At 35.7% G+C, this 19,021-nt stretch overlaps 2 protein-coding genes across 2 annotated transcripts in view; both read right to left on the reverse strand.

The window, feature by feature from the left end:
* Positions 1-6,142: 6,142 nt before the first annotated feature.
* On the reverse strand, positions 6,143-13,058 carry LOC116513703 (aquaporin-12-like). Its single transcript, XM_032224887.1, has 3 exons — positions 12,452-13,058; positions 9,244-9,360; positions 6,143-6,841 (listed from the first exon to the last, which is right to left on the reverse strand). The coding sequence occupies exons 1-3, from the start codon at positions 13,056-13,058 to the stop codon at positions 6,660-6,662; spliced, it is 906 nt and encodes a 301-aa protein (XP_032080778.1). The 3' UTR covers positions 6,143-6,659.
* Positions 13,059-14,913: 1,855 nt separating this feature from the next.
* The window catches only part of PAK2 (p21 (RAC1) activated kinase 2), a 43,016-nt gene continuing 38,908 nt past the window's right edge, over positions 14,914-19,021 (reverse strand). The window contains 1 exon segment of the mRNA XM_032225116.1: positions 14,914-18,203. Within this exon segment, the coding sequence (XP_032081007.1) occupies positions 18,117-18,203 (87 nt within the window). The 3' untranslated portion in view covers positions 14,914-18,116.

A 19,021-nucleotide genomic window follows, 5' to 3' on the forward strand; every position in this document is an offset into this window, starting at 1 on the left:
TAATTTCATCGCTTCAAAATTTATAAAAAATCTAATGAAGTTGAGGGATTAAGGGACACAATATTTTAGCAACATAAGTAAAATACCACCAAGATTAAAGTAGTAAATGGACTTACTACTGTCATTTTCTCTGCATTCAAGGCTATGCAACTAGAACTGGAAGCAGGAAGGAGAATACACACACACACACACACACACACACACACACACACATATCAGTTAGGAGGTTGACTTTTGGGTTCTGCATTCAAGATAGGGCACTTTACTGAATCTAACTTCTTGTTAATCACTTCAGGACTTTATATTTTCTCATATGACTGAAGTAGGGGCATGTACTGACCACTAGATATGGTTTGAATCTTGATTTGATTATTCTAAAATAGCCTAATTTGTTTCAATCTGATTCAGAGGTTGGAGCCAGATCCAAATAATGGTGATTTGAAACTTCAGTATTTAGGTTGAACCTTATTGGAAAACAAGTATCTTTAACTTTGTTATAATTGAACAGCATTTGAAGATACTGTCCACATTTCACAGAAAATAAATCCTACCAACTATCAGACCACCGGACATGTGGAAACCTGTTCTGTTCTATTCTATTCTTTTAAAGTAACAGAATTGCATTAATTTAGTTGATCTAAATAGGCAGGTTTAGATGACCTATCTAAAACCTGACAAATTTCGGCAAGAAGATATAACAGATTTCTATGCCTGAAGTGGTTACCTGAAGTGGAATGCCAAAACCGATTACAGTCAAAACCGAAAACTGGGTAGAACCACAGTAAAAACTAAAAAGTATACCACCATCTCTCAAAAGTAAACTTGACACTTTAAAAAGATTAAATATTGCAAAATGATACTTATCACCACATTTCAGTACCAACTTGAACTGCTAAACTTTGCCCGAAACAAAGGAATTCATCCAGGGACTTTCTGGGATTATTGGAAGGCCATTTGCAAGCTCATCATAAAATGATGTGGGAACCTCAATTTAACTTTGTGGTTCAGCGTCATTGGATATGTTGCAAACTACCTAATATTTATTTTCTCAGTCTTTGCCCCTGATTTTCTGCAGTGTAATATACAGAGGAGCATGGACAGAGATCACTGTGACAACAACTCTATTACTACAAGAAAGGCTGGGTTCTACTGTGAATTACCAATGAGGAAATGTCCAAAATTTAATGTCAGATAGATCTTCCTGTATACATAACCAGAAAAAAAAACCAACCATTCCTGATAGGGAGGTTCTAGCACAAGCTTTTGCAATGTGTTTTGCAAGACATTATTGGCTTTGAGACTAGCTGTCTATATCTTATTTATTTTCTAATGTGCTTTGCCCAGGTCATTCCCTTCCATATCAAATGACTAGCAAAACACCTTGTCTAAACCCTAATCCTTGCAATCTCCCCCCCCCCTTGTTTTTTTAAAAGGCCATTCTTGTACATGGGTGTGACCAAGTTTATTTTCTGTCTTTCCACTTGTCTTCTGTTGCATATACATAGAAGAGCACTGAGAATCAGGAGAATCATCACTGTGACAATAAGTCATAACTCACTGAGCAATACATCATACACATCATAGCAGAGGCATGTTTGGGCAAGTTCAGAGTGATGAACAATTGAATTTACTGAATAGATATTAATCTCAGGAAATCACCTTCAAATTAATATGCAACCTAAGCATTTGAAGAGAAATTCAGCTAATGCTGAGGATGCCACCACACTGCCATTTGCACAAGGTGCAAACAATTAAGAACTCTCTGAGGCAATTTCTTCACCACTGCCACCAAATCTGGGCAGTAATTTTTTGTTTTGTTTTGCTTTGTTGTTACAACTATGTCCTTCTAACTTGGCACCCTAGGTATTCATTTGTTTAGATGGGCCTTTTGCTAGGACTTCCCTTTGCAAAAACTAGTTTATTCTGTGACCTCAGGTTTCCTTCTTCCCCAGCTCTCTGCTTCCATGGATTTTCTTTTGGATAGGTTTTATTTTTGCCTTGATTATTACACCTCTTACTCATATGAGTGCATGGCTTTGAAAACAAACAAACTGGCTCTAATTGGGGTTTATTTACACTTTCACACCATTGTGCAAGAATGGTTTTTTAAAAGGGGCAGATTACAAGGATTAGGTTTTAGGCATTTGGATCCATCCAATAAGGGATGGGAATGACGAGGCAAATTAGAAAATAATTAAGACATAGACAGTTAATCATAAAGCCAATAATATGTTGCAAAACCACCACATGCAAAATGAATTGCTCTGAGAGACATTAATCCTTTCTAAGCAGGAAAACTACCCCCTCACCAGAATAAAATATACAATCTCAATTTGCTAGCTACCTCCAGAAACACTTGCTATTGTCATTGCTTCCCATTGTTCCTGGGCCAATAAACCACCTTTCCAATTGCAGCTTGCCTCAAACTTTTTTCTCCTTTGTCTGTGTCTCTATCCTGGTTTGGAATAAGACACGGACTGGATTTAACCTCAATCAATAGCTTTATATTCAGGTTTCCAAATTACAATTGCTGAATTCACATTAACAAGAAATAAAATTTCTCTTTTGAACTTTGGGAAGAAAGCTGGTTCACATAGAATTAGATGTGGAGCCACAAATTACCCCAGCCATTTCAAACTAGTAAGGTATGGTGTGAACCCAAATAGTATTTTTGTCTCATTCTCATTTTCTAAGAAAGAAGCAAAACAAAATGAAATTCAATGCAGAAATACTGAAAAGGTTCTTCTGCATTGAGCCCAGTAGATGGCACTATGTAACAATTTTTTTTTTTAAATGTCTGGAAGATTTTCTAGCTAGTCAAATTCTAAATGAATCATTAACAGAGTCTGTGTGGAGGAATTAAGAATGCTACTATTTGCCACTTTTCTTAAAACGAGGCATTCAATCAGATATTAACTAAAGAGAGAGAGAGATGAGGTCACTGAATGAATTTCTCTCTCTATCCCCAATCTATATTTGTATTTGTAGCTTTTTTTCCCCATTAGTAATGCTTCATTAATAAAATGGAGAATTCCAGGCAGTCCATGGTTTATGCCAACTTAAGGCAAGACTAGCTCACAATAAAAATACTGATTCTGTTTATACAGCCACCAAAACAATTATGGTGGGTGGACTTTTTTTAAGATAAACCTGTCTGAGAAGAAAGACAATTCTTCCTTATCTATGAACAGCTTGGGCTAATTTCAACGGTGCAGATTCCTTTCTTGGGCTCCGTTAATCAAATCATGTGTCAAATCCAAAAGATGATGTAAGTGTCTCTGTTTTATTTTATTGCCACAAAAACTATCGTGCTTATTAGTTAAAAGTATGATCTTCTGATATGTTTTTAGCACAAAGTGCCATTGTATGACTGATGGTGCAAGAACTCCAATCTGTCAACTGAGATGAAAAACAGATTGAAATATTTGTGGAGGATGAAAACTGAGTCTGGGGATATTTGCAGAGCTATTTCTCATTACGACACTTTCCATAAGGGAAAGTCTTAAGTTAATGCAAGAACTTTTATGGGTGTTAGTGATGGATGGGCATTTTTCCTGCATTAAGTGTATTGTTCTTTTTTCCGCTATCAGAATGTAGCTTTCATCAGATACAGCTCACAACTGTTTTTTTTTAAATTTATTTATTTCAGGTACGCTATGTAATGCCTATTCTCTCTGAGACAATAGTTCCTCATGTAGTAAGTAACCAAAGGTTTTCTTAGTTTGTTTCTTCTTGCTTGGAACTATTAATGTTGAAGTCAGGATTTCCATTCCCATACAAGAAAATTTAAAGGAGCAATTGCCGTAAGTTGCAACAGAAGCCATCATTTTCTTCACATTAGGGTAGCCATTTTGCCAGCTTCCTTCTGAAAGTGAAGGAAGGGGATAATTTGCCATAGAGGTAGCACTTTTTTATTAACTTACATTTATTCTATCTTGGTGATGAGAAAAAAGAACACCTTGGAGGTAGTCTTAGAGATAGTAAAGTATAGTTTACTGAATCTTCAGGATTCTGATTCTCTGTATTTGAACTTGGAATGCCACCTCCTTAGGTGACCATGAGGAAGATGCAAAAATCTCAGCTATTTTTGGTTTCAGATTAGTATCTTCCATTATATATATGTAACTGTCCATTTTCCAAAAGGTTATGAAAAGATTACAGACTGAATGTTTTGTTGGACCAAGATCCAAGAACTACATTATTCTTTGAATGGTATGTTGGGGCTATAGACATAATGTCTCAACTGATTCTCAAGACTGTTTGAAGGAAAAATACACAGAAATGAATCCATACAAATTCTTCCATAATTACCTACATATATACAAGTCTCATATACAGAAGAGGAAGAAGTAGAAAACAGGAATAAATAGTGGTATCATGGATAATTTGCAGTTATGGCAAGTTATGTATGTATTTATATCTAAGGTAGGATTCCCCAACCTTGGCAATTTTAAGATGTGTGGACCTCAACTCCCAGTATGGCTGACTGGGGAATTCTGATCTAAGAAAATCTATGCCAATTTCAAAAGCAAGCATTTGTATTTATGTCCATAATGGTGATAAAAGTAAATGAAATTCAGTAGTCTGAATTTATTCTGTATGTTTTCCTATATATTGTTGTTGATGATGATGATGATGATGTCATTATTAGATTTTTTTTATCTCACCTTTTTATATATATATGGTCAACTCTAGGTGGCAAACATATCTAATACTTCCTATTAACTTCACATTCTATTCCATCTATATGTATTCATTTATAAATTTCATTTGCACAAATAAATTCATCCAAGCACCCAATGATATTGTTGTGCATGACACATCAATACAGTCCTGTATGTTTATTTGACCTTAACTGCAGTTTCTATACTCTATGGGCCTCATGATAGGCATTTACCAACACAGAATTACTGTTTAACTTACAATTTAGATCTATGACAATGAGAGAAATTGTTTAAGACTGGTGTGTGGAACAGGCAGAAAAGATTGTTATCACATTTCAGAACAGTCAGTTATAATTCTTTTTAATCAAATGGGTAACATAATGCAATTCCTTTGAGCATTCAAACTAGATCATAATCTCTAACCTCCTCAGTCTATCAGAATCTCTGACGCCTTTCTCAATCATATCTCCTTAACCTGCAATAAACCTGTTTCCGTTGGCACCAAACACAATAATTAAGTGTCAAAGGGGCTTTTGAGATAAACCTTGAAATCAACAGATTCTTCCTGGGACCCAGATAGAAATTAAAAACTGCAGGCTGGCTCTTTTGTTCTCTTCTGCTTGGCACTGTTTTATGTTTATGCTGTTTATCACTTCCCATTCAAAACGCATATCAAGGTAGTTGAAACTAAACAATAAGCATTAGGAGCAGCCATATTTTAGTTCAGTTTTTATTTATTTATTTAAAACATTTACAGGTAATCCCTGACTTACAACAGTTTGTTCAATGACTGAAGTTATAATGGCACTGAAAAAAATGAGGACCATTTTCACTTAGGAGCATTGCAGCATCCCCATGGTCACGTGATTAGAATTCATATGCTTTGCAGCTGATTCATTTTTGTGATTATTGCAATATCCTGCGGTCATGTGATTCCCCTTTTGCAGCGTTCTGCCAAGGTAACTCAATGGGGAAGCCAAATTCTTCAAAAAGGATACCATTCTAGTACTCTTATTACTCAGCTCCAGGCATCTTTTATCACTGTATTGTTTGCCCTTGAGTATTAATATTTGACTAAGGATATTTCAGAGGTGGGTTCCTACCAATTCGCACCTATTCGGTAGAACTGGTTCGTCAAATCTACTGAACCAGTTAGAAGAGGTTCCACCAGGGGACCCGGAAAGCAGGCCACAGCTACAGAAGAGGTTCCAAAAAATTTTGAAACCACCACTGGGATATTTCATACATCACCAAAAGAGAACCTTGGAGAATATAGCACAATTGTATTCTATATGCTTATTATGCGCATATCAGAAATGCGCATAATAAGAAATAAGAAATGATAGCCACATTATTTTGACCATCAGATAGGTGTAATTGCATTAAAGTAACCCAGATTGCTGCTTGTATTAATTAAATTTCAAGAAGAGTCTGAAAAGAAAGGCCATATAACATTTTATCTCATGTAACATTTTACTTTTTCAAAGGAAATCACAAGTGCAATTCCACATGAAATTTATTAATACATTGAAAAAGTGTTAAAATTTCACTATTTATTTCAAGCCATACCCTATGCCATACCATGGCAGATAAAAATATATTTATCTGTTCAAAAGCATACCATAGTTTGAAGAACACCCCCGCTACCTAGGAATAGCCACTTTCTTCAGAAGATGGCCTGAACATATAGCATTAAACTCCTATTTGAATAATGAATGCAAATTGTAACAGTTGATGAAAGGCTGTTATTTCCTGCATCTAATAGTACACTCTTCATCAATTTTCTGCTGGTTAATATGTTGCGCTAGAACTCCCACAATTAAAAGACATAGTACACATTTCATGCTGGCTAGAATTGAAATTTGGCAAATTTGAAGGTCAGTTTTGGGAACATCATAATATCATGTGAACTGCTCTTTCTTAGCCTCATTTGCCATTTACACAGAAAAGTAGCTTTTGCCTTCCATCCAGCAGTTTTAATCCCTTTTGCTCTGTTCAGTTAATCAGTCCAGAACGGCTGTTCTTCTTCTCTGTTTTTGTCTGCCTTTCTTCAGCAACAGAATTTGACGTTACTTTCCCTTTAAATATTCTGTATTTTTTCTTTTGACTATAAAGCAGGTTTGTCTGGAACAAGCGTGGAATATTTCCTTGATAGACAAAGAGGGCTAACAGCATTCCTGCAGGGGGAAAAACAGCAACAGGAAATTTTCATCTATTTGATTTGCTGTGATTTACGTCTTTTTCTCTTTGAGACAAGAATGAGTAGGGGTCAAGACCAGTAGATGGCACAGGTTACAGAACAGTGACGTGCTGAATGATGAACCGGCTGATAACTGAACCTGGTCTGCTGCTCATACAATGAGAGATACTATCCTAGCATCATTGTTGAAATAAGATTCAGGTGCCAGCTCAGTTTGCTTCTACACACAGAGTGGGAAAGAAAGTATTTTTTTCACAAAAGTAATATGTTTTAAGACAGCTTTGGGAAAAAAATATAAAACTATTCAGCCAGGGAATGCATCTTTTTTTTCTTTATGCAAACTTATACAGTCCCCAACACAGATTCTGCTGAAATCCCAAACAAATTATTGGAAAGAAAAAGCTAGGGGAAAAAATCTGCATGGTTGACCAGGCTTCAAGTATTTTTCTCACACTGGAACAAAAGAATTAGAGCCGAGGTGGCACAGTGGTTAAATGCAGCACTGCAGGCTACTTCAGCTGACTGCAGTTCTGCAGTTCTGCTGTTCAAATCTCACTGGCTCAGGGTTGACTCAGCCTTCCATCCTTCCAAGGTGGGTAAAATGAGGACCCGGATTGTTGTTGGGGGCAATATGCTGACTCTGTAAACCGCTTAGAGAGGGCTGAGAGCCCTATGAAGTGGTATATAAGTCTAACTGCTAAAGAAGAGCAAGCCCCCAAAAACTCAAGAAAGAAAAATGGATTTTTGTTCTGCCATTTCCCAAAAAAATGTGTTGCTTTGGTTATATAAAGTCTTCCTTTAACAGTATTTTAACAATTAAGAAGCAAGAGTATTCAAAAGGATTATATAAACAGAATACTACTACTATTTAATTAGTATGCTTCTGCATATCAATGAAAAAAATGTGATGGTGATCAGGAAATGGAGAGATGGGGAGAATAGATCATTCTGTGAGTCAATGTGTGTCCCCCATTCTGGAAAGGATCCCTGCAGTAAGCTTTCTTTTAATGTTGATAATTATTGCTATCCCATAACTATGCATTTGTATTAGAGGCTTAAGTTTCGCCTTTCACAAGGTGTGCTGCTATAGAAGGTCAGAATTAAGCTTTTGGATGGTTACAATTTAACTTGAAGTTATATACTTGTTTAATGCAGTACTTTCAAACAATTCAGGCCTGGGTTCCAACTATTAACAGTACAACAATTTTAATTTGTCTTAATGATATATTATTTTGCTTCCAGAATTTTCTCCATATTTTTGTTATTAAAACATATGCAAATTTATTTCCATAAGGGAAAATGGAACTACTTTCTTTTCTCAGTTAATTAAAATTATTCTTTTCTTTGTTAACCTCTATAAGCTTCCTAGATAGGTGAATAATTTGTTTTCATGAACCAACATGGTTTTGGTCATTAAGCGAATCTCAGACAATTATTAAGCATAACTCTCACCACTCACCTTGTCGGCCAGCTCATCCCTGGGACACTCACAAAATACTTAGGAAATCAGCCACTTATCACTGCGTTCCTCTCTACCACTGACCCTGGCATCTTATTGTGATGGTGTAGCAAGTTAGCAAGAGGAAGAGGGAGAACTGTAGGAGGGCATTTAGACATGCCTGCTGAGTGCTGGCCAAGGCATATCTAGAGCTGAATTGGTAGCCAAAGAACCAGAGGGGAAGGAATGGAATTGGAAACTTATCTTGGCTGCTTAGAACCCAGGAGCTAGGCGATATTCTCTGCAAATCCCCCTAGCCAGTAACACTGTGTGTGGTTGAGGATTCAGGTCTAAAACAGCAGAAGTAGCACAGTGGAAGATGCAGATATAGAGTGAGCCACCCTGGCGATCTGGAAAGCCTGTCTCAGCTTTCAGGAAGCCCAGTGCAGGGCATCACACTGGAAGAAGGGCAAAGTCAGGGCTATTGTAGTTTGTTCTGTTCTACTTCAAGCTGCTTTGATGCAGGGAAGCAAGAATACATAGGAAAGGCGTAGCTCTACCACTACGAGAAGGGAATAAAATGCAACATAGCCCCAGGTAGTCATGCTGGTGGAAGGAAGGAAGGCCACTTGGTTGGGCAGTATAACAGGCAGGGCACAATTTCACCACCGGCTTCTCCACTGACTTTGCTTGTTGGAATCTGGCAATAAAGATAGCAAATAGTGATCACATGAGCACAGAATGCTGCAACAGCCAGAATTTTGAGGACCCGTTGTAAATACCACTCATGTAGAGCTATTGCAAGTTTGAATATTCATGGAACAGGTGATATTAAGTGAAGATTACCTGTATTTAGTTTGAACATTACAGTTCCTTTAAATGAATTCAAATATTGTTACAATAACTGCTACAATTCCTGAAGTCTTTGGGAAGAGCCTCACCTGAGATGGGTGCCAGCCAATAAACTTGCATATACTCCAGTAAACTGTTTCCTGAGCAGGAAAAGGTCATAGCAGAGGCCAAGGCAGGGTTAAAAAAGGCACCTGTGACAGGTGCAGCTGCAGCAGAGGAAAAGCAAACAGTTTAATCCATCTATTCTTCTTAGTCTGGTGCATGTAGGAACATGTGCCCCAGTTAATCAGATTCAATATGTTCAAATTGGAGCAAAAGTTAAAAGACAGGAGGACTCCACCCTAACTACTGAATATTTCCTTTTTTTTTTTTTAAGGAACAGCATCTGGGAACAGTAGGTCAATCTAGAGCAGTGTTTCTCAACCTTGGCAACTTGAAGATGTCTGGACTTCAACTCCCAGAATTCCCCAGCCAGCATTCGCTGGCTGGGGAATTCTGGGAGTTGAAGTCCAGACATCTTCAAGTTGCCAAGGTTGAGAAACACTGATCTAGAGCATCATTTCTCAACCTCAACAACTTTAAAATGTATGTACTCCCAGAATTCCAGCAATTGGAAGTCCACACATCTTAAAATTGCTGAGGTTGAGAAGCACCGATCTAGGTGTGAGAGATTTTAACACCTCTCCTCTTATTTGGGATTCCCATTTTACTTCAGAGTCTGAACCACCACCTGGCAAGAATTCAACAATACAATGGATACTCACATAAACTCCCCTCAAAGAGCAACATCCCAATACCCAGTTGATTAGCACAAATGCCATTTTATTTCGCATATCTACCAGGAAAGTGATTAGAAGCAAATATTTCTGATTGCATACAATTGAGTTAGAAGTTTAATAAAATATTTTCAGGTAGCTGGAAAGCAACCTTTTAATCTATATTTAGAAAATCAGCCAACCTTAAAGACAAATCTCATTTAAATGTTATGTGAAATAAAATACTCATCTAAGAATTATCTCACATGTCTTGTTTTCTTAATTCAGTGATGTTCTACATGTTAAACAATTAACACTCACGTCCACCTTGTTCAGAATCATACAAATACCGTACTGCACATCACACAAAAATTTACAGCAACAATTATTTTCCAGATGCAATACAAAAATTATAGAAGTCATGAGCCACTTAGTGTCAGGTGCAAGTATCCAGGAACAGGAGCACAACACGTTTATTAGATATCTATACACAAGACTCTGATCTACTAATAATCAAGCCAATTGGCACTAGATAAGGGTCATCAGAAGTGTGTGTGTTTGTGTGCATAGTAGTAGTAGTAGTAGTAGTAGTAGCAGTAGTAGTAGTAGTAGTAGTAGATGATTATTTGGGTCTCTGGTGGGAGCACAGCAGCTCCAAACTGATGATGTGTTTGATCCCACCTTTGGGCTCAACCTGCTCATCTCTTACACTTGGCTTAAACACAGGTTTAAGAGCCTTGCTGCATGTTCTCCTATGTGTTTCCAACATTTAATTGATGCTGGAATCTGGCTACATTCCTAAAGACATTTGCATGCAGCTCTGCCATGTTGGCTTCTTAACCATTTTGAGAGCGCCTTGACTACCTTCACTTTGCAATATAACTTTTCCAACTTTATGATTATCAGGCAAGGGATATAAAATTTTGCAACATATTAGACTTCAAGAGAGGTTTAAAATGAAACAGGAGGCATTTTGTAAAAATATAAGTCTATAGAAAAATCTGTGCTTACTCTGTCTAGGTGGATCCTTTTCAGCTGCTGACTACTATACCAATATTTTATACCTGATTCCTAGAACTGTTGCTAGATTCAATTATTTGTCATCTTTACCACTGCAAGGAGTCAATAGTACTCTTCCCCATTTGTTTTGCCACACTACACTGTGGGCAGATTAATAAATTAGAAAGCACATGAGTGAGCTAGAAGCTTTTAAAAATTATTAAGCAAAGAATACCAAAATAAACATCTTTAACTGCAAAGTAGAATATTAATGGAAAAATAGCCATACACCAACAAATAAAACACAACACAGTAACACTCACCAGGAGTGTAAATACAAACAAAATCTCTCTTCATTTAAGACAGTTACAGACATCTCCCATCAACCTTGTAATCAAGAATTTAAGATTACATTATTGTTTAAAGGTCTTTTAATTCAGTATATTAAGTACATTGTGCCAGTATACTGTATCTGTGCTATCCTCCACTGCAGATTCTATTAAACATATATCCCATCATACTGTTCGTCTATGAAATAACAGCTCTGCTTTTGAAAACAGATGTTTACTTGCACATTGTTGATTCATTCTGTATCTTGCAATTGCTGATCATTATTTATTCACGATGCAATAAAGGCAATATAAATTTAGCATCGTGAATATTTAGACCATCCTTGTGCTAGAGCTTCAGTTCCCAGAATTTACTTCAGGAGAGGCAGTAACTATTGTCACTGGAGGGCATCAGTTTGGGGAAAGTTGGACTTTGATACCCCACTGAAAATAACTAAACGAGTGTCTAAAATGGCATGACAAGGTATCTCTGGGAATCAGTCACCAAGGATCCAAGAAGAGATTGATAGTTATAATAGAGAGATGAAAAGTCTGAACTGAAAATTTAATCAAAGAAATTTAATACATAATTGAATAAATGCAGAATATTCAGTCTTACTTACCAAATAATTTAACTTTCTAAGGCAGATATGGACAGCAGCAATGCAAATAGAAAAACTAGATGACCAAAAAATTATACTAAATCTGAAAGCAGAATCATCACAGCTGGCAGCTATTAGCAGCCAGGAGATAATTCAATTTTTGCACCTCTTTGATAACAATGAAAATTGATAAACTGAACAAAAAAGTGATTATTTAATGCTTTGTTCCTATCAGACTCTTACAGTCTCTCTTTAACTGAAGTAGTTCTGGATTCTATGTTTTGTGTTGCCATAAGGTCAGAGGCCAAAACCAGCAATACTTTATCTATATGAAACCTTAAGAGTCTAATTTGGGAAAATATACTTTTTTCACTAAGTTCATCATTATAGTAAAAAAAATAGTTTCTAGTGAATGCTTCAAGATTTGTTTCCATTTTTCATCACTTCTGAAGTAGGAAAGGCAGGTTATAATAATCATGCTGATGTAAATAGAATGTAAGCATTGAAACATATTTAATTGCATGCCATAGGTATGTAGAAGCACTGCAAGTATTAAATAGTTGTTTTAGTTTCTCAATGTACATCAAAGCAAGATTGGATAGCAATCCTTACCTGTATAGGTCAAGGCAGTGATACTGAGGGCCACAATAGGAACTCTGTACATTGGAGAGCAGGTGTGAAGCTTGAGAATAATTAACTGTAAAAGAAAGGAACCCATGGCTTCTACAAAAATGCCCTGGGAAATAGAGCTATTGAGAGATGAGCTGCAATCCTGGGCCATTAAGTTCTGGATCATATGGAAGTGAGTAAATTCCTTGGACCAATACTTCTTGGTAAAAGCGCAAGCTGCTTCCATCCCTAGAAACTGAGCCAAAATTTTAACAATGCTGCCTACAAAAGAACAATCCAAAGCTAGAAATTCCTGAAGTGAGGCTACAGGGTTGGCAGCAGTTCCATCAAAAGAAGCACCATGAGCTAAGAAGATAACGAATAAGAGAGTCAGGCTCACATCTGGGCCAAAGCCACCACCCCATGGGCCAATCTCCCTTAGCATCTTCAATTCAAGGTAGCAAGCACATAGCTGGAAGGAATTGGCTAATTCACCAGCAAGACAAAAATACACCTTAGATGGAAAAATTCTCTTGAAGAATCGCCTAGCAAATTCACAAAGAGTTACAACTGAGAAGAAAAAAATGATTGAGACATTTAGTCCAGACATTCTGGTAAATACACTGGAGAGGTAGTATGTTCTCACTCCAAAAAAAAATCTTCACTGCATGGGAGGGGAGGAGAAACTATTAATCTTCCCTTAAAAGCATATTTAAGAAAACGTGGCATAGTTTGATAGGTACCAGATTAATAGGGTAACAGAATTGTCTGGGAAAATGAACGTATTTAACACCATGGAGAAACTGGCTCAGATAGAATGTTGCTCCCTTATTACTTCACAACTGCTCTAACCAGAATTTCACCTTTGGTCTTCTTTTCCAGTAAACCCCACTTAAGTCCTTTTCCATCCCTAGAAACTCTACCCAAGCCTTTTCCTCTAAGAGAAAACATTAATAAGCTGCAGCTTGGAATTGGCTCGAATCCAGTGAAACCAGCAGGTGACTTCAAGGGCAAAGCAGTTAAGATTCTTGAATTCAAAAGCTTATTTTTAACTGTCTAGAGATAATGGCTTTTCCTACTACTGTTATCAATTGCCTTCAAGTCAATGTTGCTTCATGGCAGCCCTCTAGACAGTTGTCTTGAAAAGTGTTATCTTCAGTTAGTGACTAACCATTATCAGAGTGATACCCATAGTTGTTCTTATTGTTACAATCAAGACATTGCAAGTTTTTCCTTCTACATTTTCCTTCCAACTTTATCAAGCTTTTTTCCCTACTGTCCCATGAAAAATGTCCTTTTTCTTATTTTTGTAACCTGAGGAAGGCTATGGAGACTTCTGCATGTATTTGCTTGATTGTGCAATTGAGGAACTTCAGCAGTTCAGATCACACATAGGGAAACGCTAACAATGGATGCTAGTTTAAAATCTCATTGGTATGGAGGGGAAGTTCTAGATTTATTTTATTTATTGTTAAGAGTTCTATGCCACCCATCTTGCCAAGATGACTCTGGGTAGTTTACAGATCCTTTCCTTGTCACTGTTTTGACTTCTCTACTACAATATTTCAACTTGCTTCAGAACTTAAAATGCCCTTATTAACATCATTGAACATTGTCTTATCTTTCTTCAGATAAATTATATATTGTGAGTTCCTGAGAAATTGCAACCATCATAAATGAGCCAGTTGCCAAGTGTCTGAACTTTGATCACGTGACTTTGGAGATGTTGCAACAAATGCGTGAAAAATGGTCATAAGTCATTTTTTTTCAGTGCCATTGTAACTTCGGTCACTAAAGGAACTGTTGTAACTTTTCTACCTGTAATATTACAGCCTTAAGTCAATGATAAGCTTGAAAATGTCAATTTCACATAATACAGATGACAAACTATTCAGCGTCATTTGGTTTTGTGTCATCTATATTTTTTATGTTTTAAATCCCTCCCAGTAATTATTAGCATAAAATTAATGAGATTAATACTGGCCTCAACCAGATTTGAAATAGAATTGCTTTCATTACCAAAAAAACCCAACCCCTAAATGTAGTAAATGTAAGATGTCCCCTGGCACCTCTTTCAAAAGGCAATCAGTTCAAGAATCATCTAAACGATTAAAGTAATAGGCAGTGATAGTTCACTGGTTAGGGTTGTTATAAGAAACTGGTATAGGAAACTACTGAATTAACATTCAATTACTGCTGTCAGTTGTTAAATGAAATTTATGGTCAACAAATCAATTCATATTTTTCACTCTTCTAACATGTTTATAGCTGTTTGTCTAGAGAAATTAAGCAAAGAAATTAAGCACCAAGATGTCTCAGCTGGTTCACTGTCATGGAAGCTTTGAAGACAAATGACACTGCAAGTATGCTCCAATGAATCACCAAAGCCATACACAAGTAAACACAAATGTTATCTGATTGATCTATTATTAATCAAGGTGCTGGGTGAAAAAAAGATCTCTCAATCATTTTAAAAATGTTTATTTCTAGCCCTGAAAGAATCATTAAACATAGACAATACAGTAGTTAATATCGTGGTAACATTAAATAACAGAATGAGATTAAATTATACAAAATTTGAGGACAATTAAAAAAATTAAAAGCTTGCATTATTTCCATCTCCATCTGACATAAGAAAGGAACAAATAAAGAAATCATTAATTCCAGCTACAAAAACAAATTCTTCAGCACTTAATTGACTCAAACAGAAAAGTGAATTGACTCTGATAATTTAAGTTAACTGGATGTAATTTCAAATGATGAATGACACCACCCAAACCAAACATGCTTCACTTTACATTAAGGGGGGGGGGGAGAATAAGAGCTAAACATTCCAGATAACCTTGCATTAATGAAATATGTTTTCTCATTACAGTATCACACCATCAAACATACATGGCAATCTTGCCTAAGATCCAAAAACTGATTTAGTTATTTGATGGAAGTGATGAGTTGTTTATGAACTCATATACTCATGAACTTTTTGTCATATAAAGTGACAAATACATAAAGTTATCCAATTAAAATCTCCTCTCTCTCTTCAGCAATTTCCACAAAACAGTATTTTGATTTAGGAAATTGCTTTAAGATGGAGTTTTAAATTTCAATCTGGCTCAATGTTTTAAGTTGACCAACACTAATTATGTTTCAGAAATATGTATTTCATGACTGAATGAAGCAGCCAATATTTATTCATTTTATTCCTGAAAATCTGATTAATGTAATTTCTACTTCTGTGTCTGAAACAAGTAACGTATGTTCAATCCAAAGTATACAAATTACAAACAAAACTTTGTTGTTTTATTTATCTAATGGAATGTTCCCATCAATTGATTTCAATCTTTTTGAATGAACAATGGGCACAAAATTTAATTATTATATTAGCTGTATATTACATTTTAAGAATATCAAATAGACACAATTTGGAGTACTTGGATACCTTCAGGCAAAGTAATAAGTGTACAACATATTTCAACTCCTGTGTTAATTCCATTGTAAGAAATTTTTGAGTCATTTGAAAAACATCATTAAAATTCAGTTCATTATCTACTAAAATCCATTTTATTATGACAATAAACATTAAGAATTTTAAGTATTCTGAAGGGAACTACCTTTTCATACTGTTATAAAAAAACACTAAAACATACATATCCATAGAAGCCTTCATTTCTACATATTCCATTGCCAGCAACAGACAAAGACCCAATAAAAGATTAAATTAACTGGAATTTTTAACGTCTTAAAAATTTATCAATATAAGATCAAAATTATTTTAACTTCTGTATTAACATTGAAAGCCATTTTTAAAAGAAGGAACTGGACTTAAAAATACATCTCAGACTAGAACATGACACCCTCTTGGACCAAACCAAAGCACATTCAAAATATTCTGAAAATAAATAGACTGGTTTGTTACACGATTTTTAGAGTAATACTTTTGACAAGATATGGATGTACAAGTGTGGAATTGTTTTAGTTGCATTAATAAGGCATTGCTGGTATCAATCAGAAAGCAAAAAAAGTTCCAAGGTGTAAAAAAATTAGAGCCCTTTGTATTATTGTGGACCAAAACCTGGAATATGGCCAGCAGCCATTTTACAATACCTTCATCATGATCTTCGTATTTGAATATTGTTCACAAATAGAAAAAGGGCTTAGCACTGACCATGAGAAAAGCTACAAGAGGCAGCCTCTTAACTAGGACTTTCAGAAGTTCTCCCAAAAATACTATCTAGGAATGCAAGAAAACTGTAGCACCAAATTAAATAATGTCTTACATTATTATTTGGCACATTATTATTCAGAAATGTTCTATCAAAGTCACAAAAATACAGTGATTTTAAATTTGAGCAATGTGAAACTCCAAATCTTGCCCCATTTAACCAGATGTTGGCTTACTTTATTAATCTAATCAGTTTCTTTTATCATGAGAGGCACTTTATCTTTTTTTTTCTCCTTAGTAAAGTTTTTTACTAAGAATCACCAAGACAAAGTTTCTTAGTCACTCACAAGACAGTTCCAATAATTTTGAACCTAAATTATTCCCTCTCCCATTTCTATCTGTATAAAATAGCACTTCCGGTGTTCTGAGGCTTTAGTCAGCTGAATCGTATAAAAATCTTGGATCTTTTGCAAATCTTCCAGGTCTTTTATTAGTAGAAATAGTATGAATATATTTATATATATATATATATATATATAAAGAAAGAAACCTCTTAGTCCTGACAATTTTAAATTTGTTTTGGAGAGAAAATGTACAACATATACAAAATGTATTTAATACAAAGAAAGGTAATTTAAAAATCAGAAGGCACCAGCATGTAGCCCATAGCCCAAGTCAGAACATGGATAAAGCACTTTGCTATAAAACAACACATTTTCCAAGATATCCCTTTAAAAGGTTACCAATCAGCCTACACAGGCAAGGAACAAATGGAAGACAATTCATAGGAGTGGGGGTTTTCTCCCCAAGCTCAAAGGATGGTTTCATTACTGAAAAGAAAATATTTTTTCCCATTACCCAGCAGGCATTTGCCCTCTAACATTCAGAGGCATCTTTCCCTTATTTTACAAAGTCCATGCACAAATTTCTACATCCAGTTGTGCTGAGCTGCTTTCTTTTCACTCCGTTTTCTGTTCTTTGTTTCAGAACTGTTACTGAATAATTACAGTCCCCAGGTATCTGGATGGTTAACATAAGGGTTATACCTAACTGCATATTAAAAGGAGAAAGAGGAACTTTCACATTTCTATCTGTCTTGAGTAACCTAAGGTGAAAAAAGGTTAGCAGATTACAGTAATACCTCCCTCTAAAAGCTTGAATCGATTGTTCAAGTATTGCAAATGTTCAAATCAGAACACAGATGGGAACTGGTACAGCAAAGTCACTGAAAAACAACTCATTGGCATAGCAAAATATTGAGTTGTCTATAGAAGTTGTAAAAAGGCCAGTGATTCAGTTTACAACTTCTTCAAGACTAGCAGAAAAGTTCACTATTATCACCATTTTTCTTCTCTTGTATCTTAGAGCTGAGGTGAATTTTTCCCTTCTGCGGATTTTCAACATCTCTAACAAGAGCAACAACTTGTATATTATAGGAAGATTTAAACAAAAAACAAAGCAGACAAACAAACAAAACCAGGAATGATGAAGAACACAACAGCAATGCTAGCGATTACTCTTCATGGCTTCTTTGGCTGCTAGAATCAGTGGTGTCAAACTTGACAAAGGTTTTGCCAATTTCAAGAAAGGATGCTAATGGAAAGAGAAACAGCAAGTTTTAATGGATAGGTATTTCAAAATAGCATTTCAAAACAAATACTTTGAAAGCAATCCACAGATTAAATTATACACAAACATGGTAATGATAAGAGTACATTAAAAGAAAGAAGAAGCAAAGGAGAAGAATGTTTTCCCACCATTTCTTTACCAGAATATTTAAATAATTATGATTCTACCTGCCCTACTACGCTATGAATAGAGATAAGATGAAAGTAAGTCCAGTAAATTGTGGCTCTTAATTTTCAAACTTTGTTAAACTTTATTAAATGGCACTAACAATATCTTTCTTGAATGGAACAAAACCAAGACTTCTGCAAATTCTTCCTATCCTAAGGAATTCCACTGAATTGCAGATGTCATCCTTCTATATACAATAGCGACTATCCTTAGTATATTTTTACAAGCATCTACAAAGGCCATGTAGTTGTCTTCCTTTCTTCCCTTCATGACAATTTTCCTGTATTAGCAATGTGAACCTTGCATCTATATGTTAAAGACAGACTTTTAATCTCAGTTTAAGCTGAAGTGGAAAAGGGAGGTATAGTCAGAATGGTGGGGATACTGCAATATGTCAAGGAAGAGAAAGGGTAGACGTCTGTTTTCCACTGGTTTACTGTATGGCATTGTAGAAGCACATACAGCTCCTCTCTTTCCAGAAGAGTACATATTGTTGCATACAAGAGGAACAGGAAGATTCTATCTAGATAGCCAAGAATTTTAAAAAGGCAGCAACTTTCCCCAAAAAATCAGACTAGGGAATTTCTCATATCTTCCCCTTATTGAAATGTATT

The sequence above is a fragment of the Thamnophis elegans genome, chromosome 10 (genome assembly GCF_009769535.1).
Source record: "Thamnophis elegans isolate rThaEle1 chromosome 10, rThaEle1.pri, whole genome shotgun sequence".
NCBI lineage: Eukaryota > Metazoa > Chordata > Lepidosauria > Squamata > Colubridae > Thamnophis > Thamnophis elegans.

What these genes read in the sequence shown, in the direction of transcription:
- LOC116513703 (XM_032224887.1), bottom strand. Translation starts at nt 13,058, where the DNA reads ATGTCTGGACTAAATGTCTCAATCATTTTTTTCTTCTCAGTTGTAACT. An exon ending in CACTGCCTTGACCTATACAG is followed by an intron (nt 9,361 to 12,451) that starts GTAAGGATTGCT and finishes CCTCTGCTGCAG; the next exon opens with CTGCACCTGTCACAGGTGCC. An exon ending in TTGGCTGGCACCCATCTCAG is followed by an intron (nt 6,842 to 9,243) that starts GTGAGGCTCTTC and finishes TTCCCCCTGCAG; the next exon opens with GAATGCTGTTAGCCCTCTTT.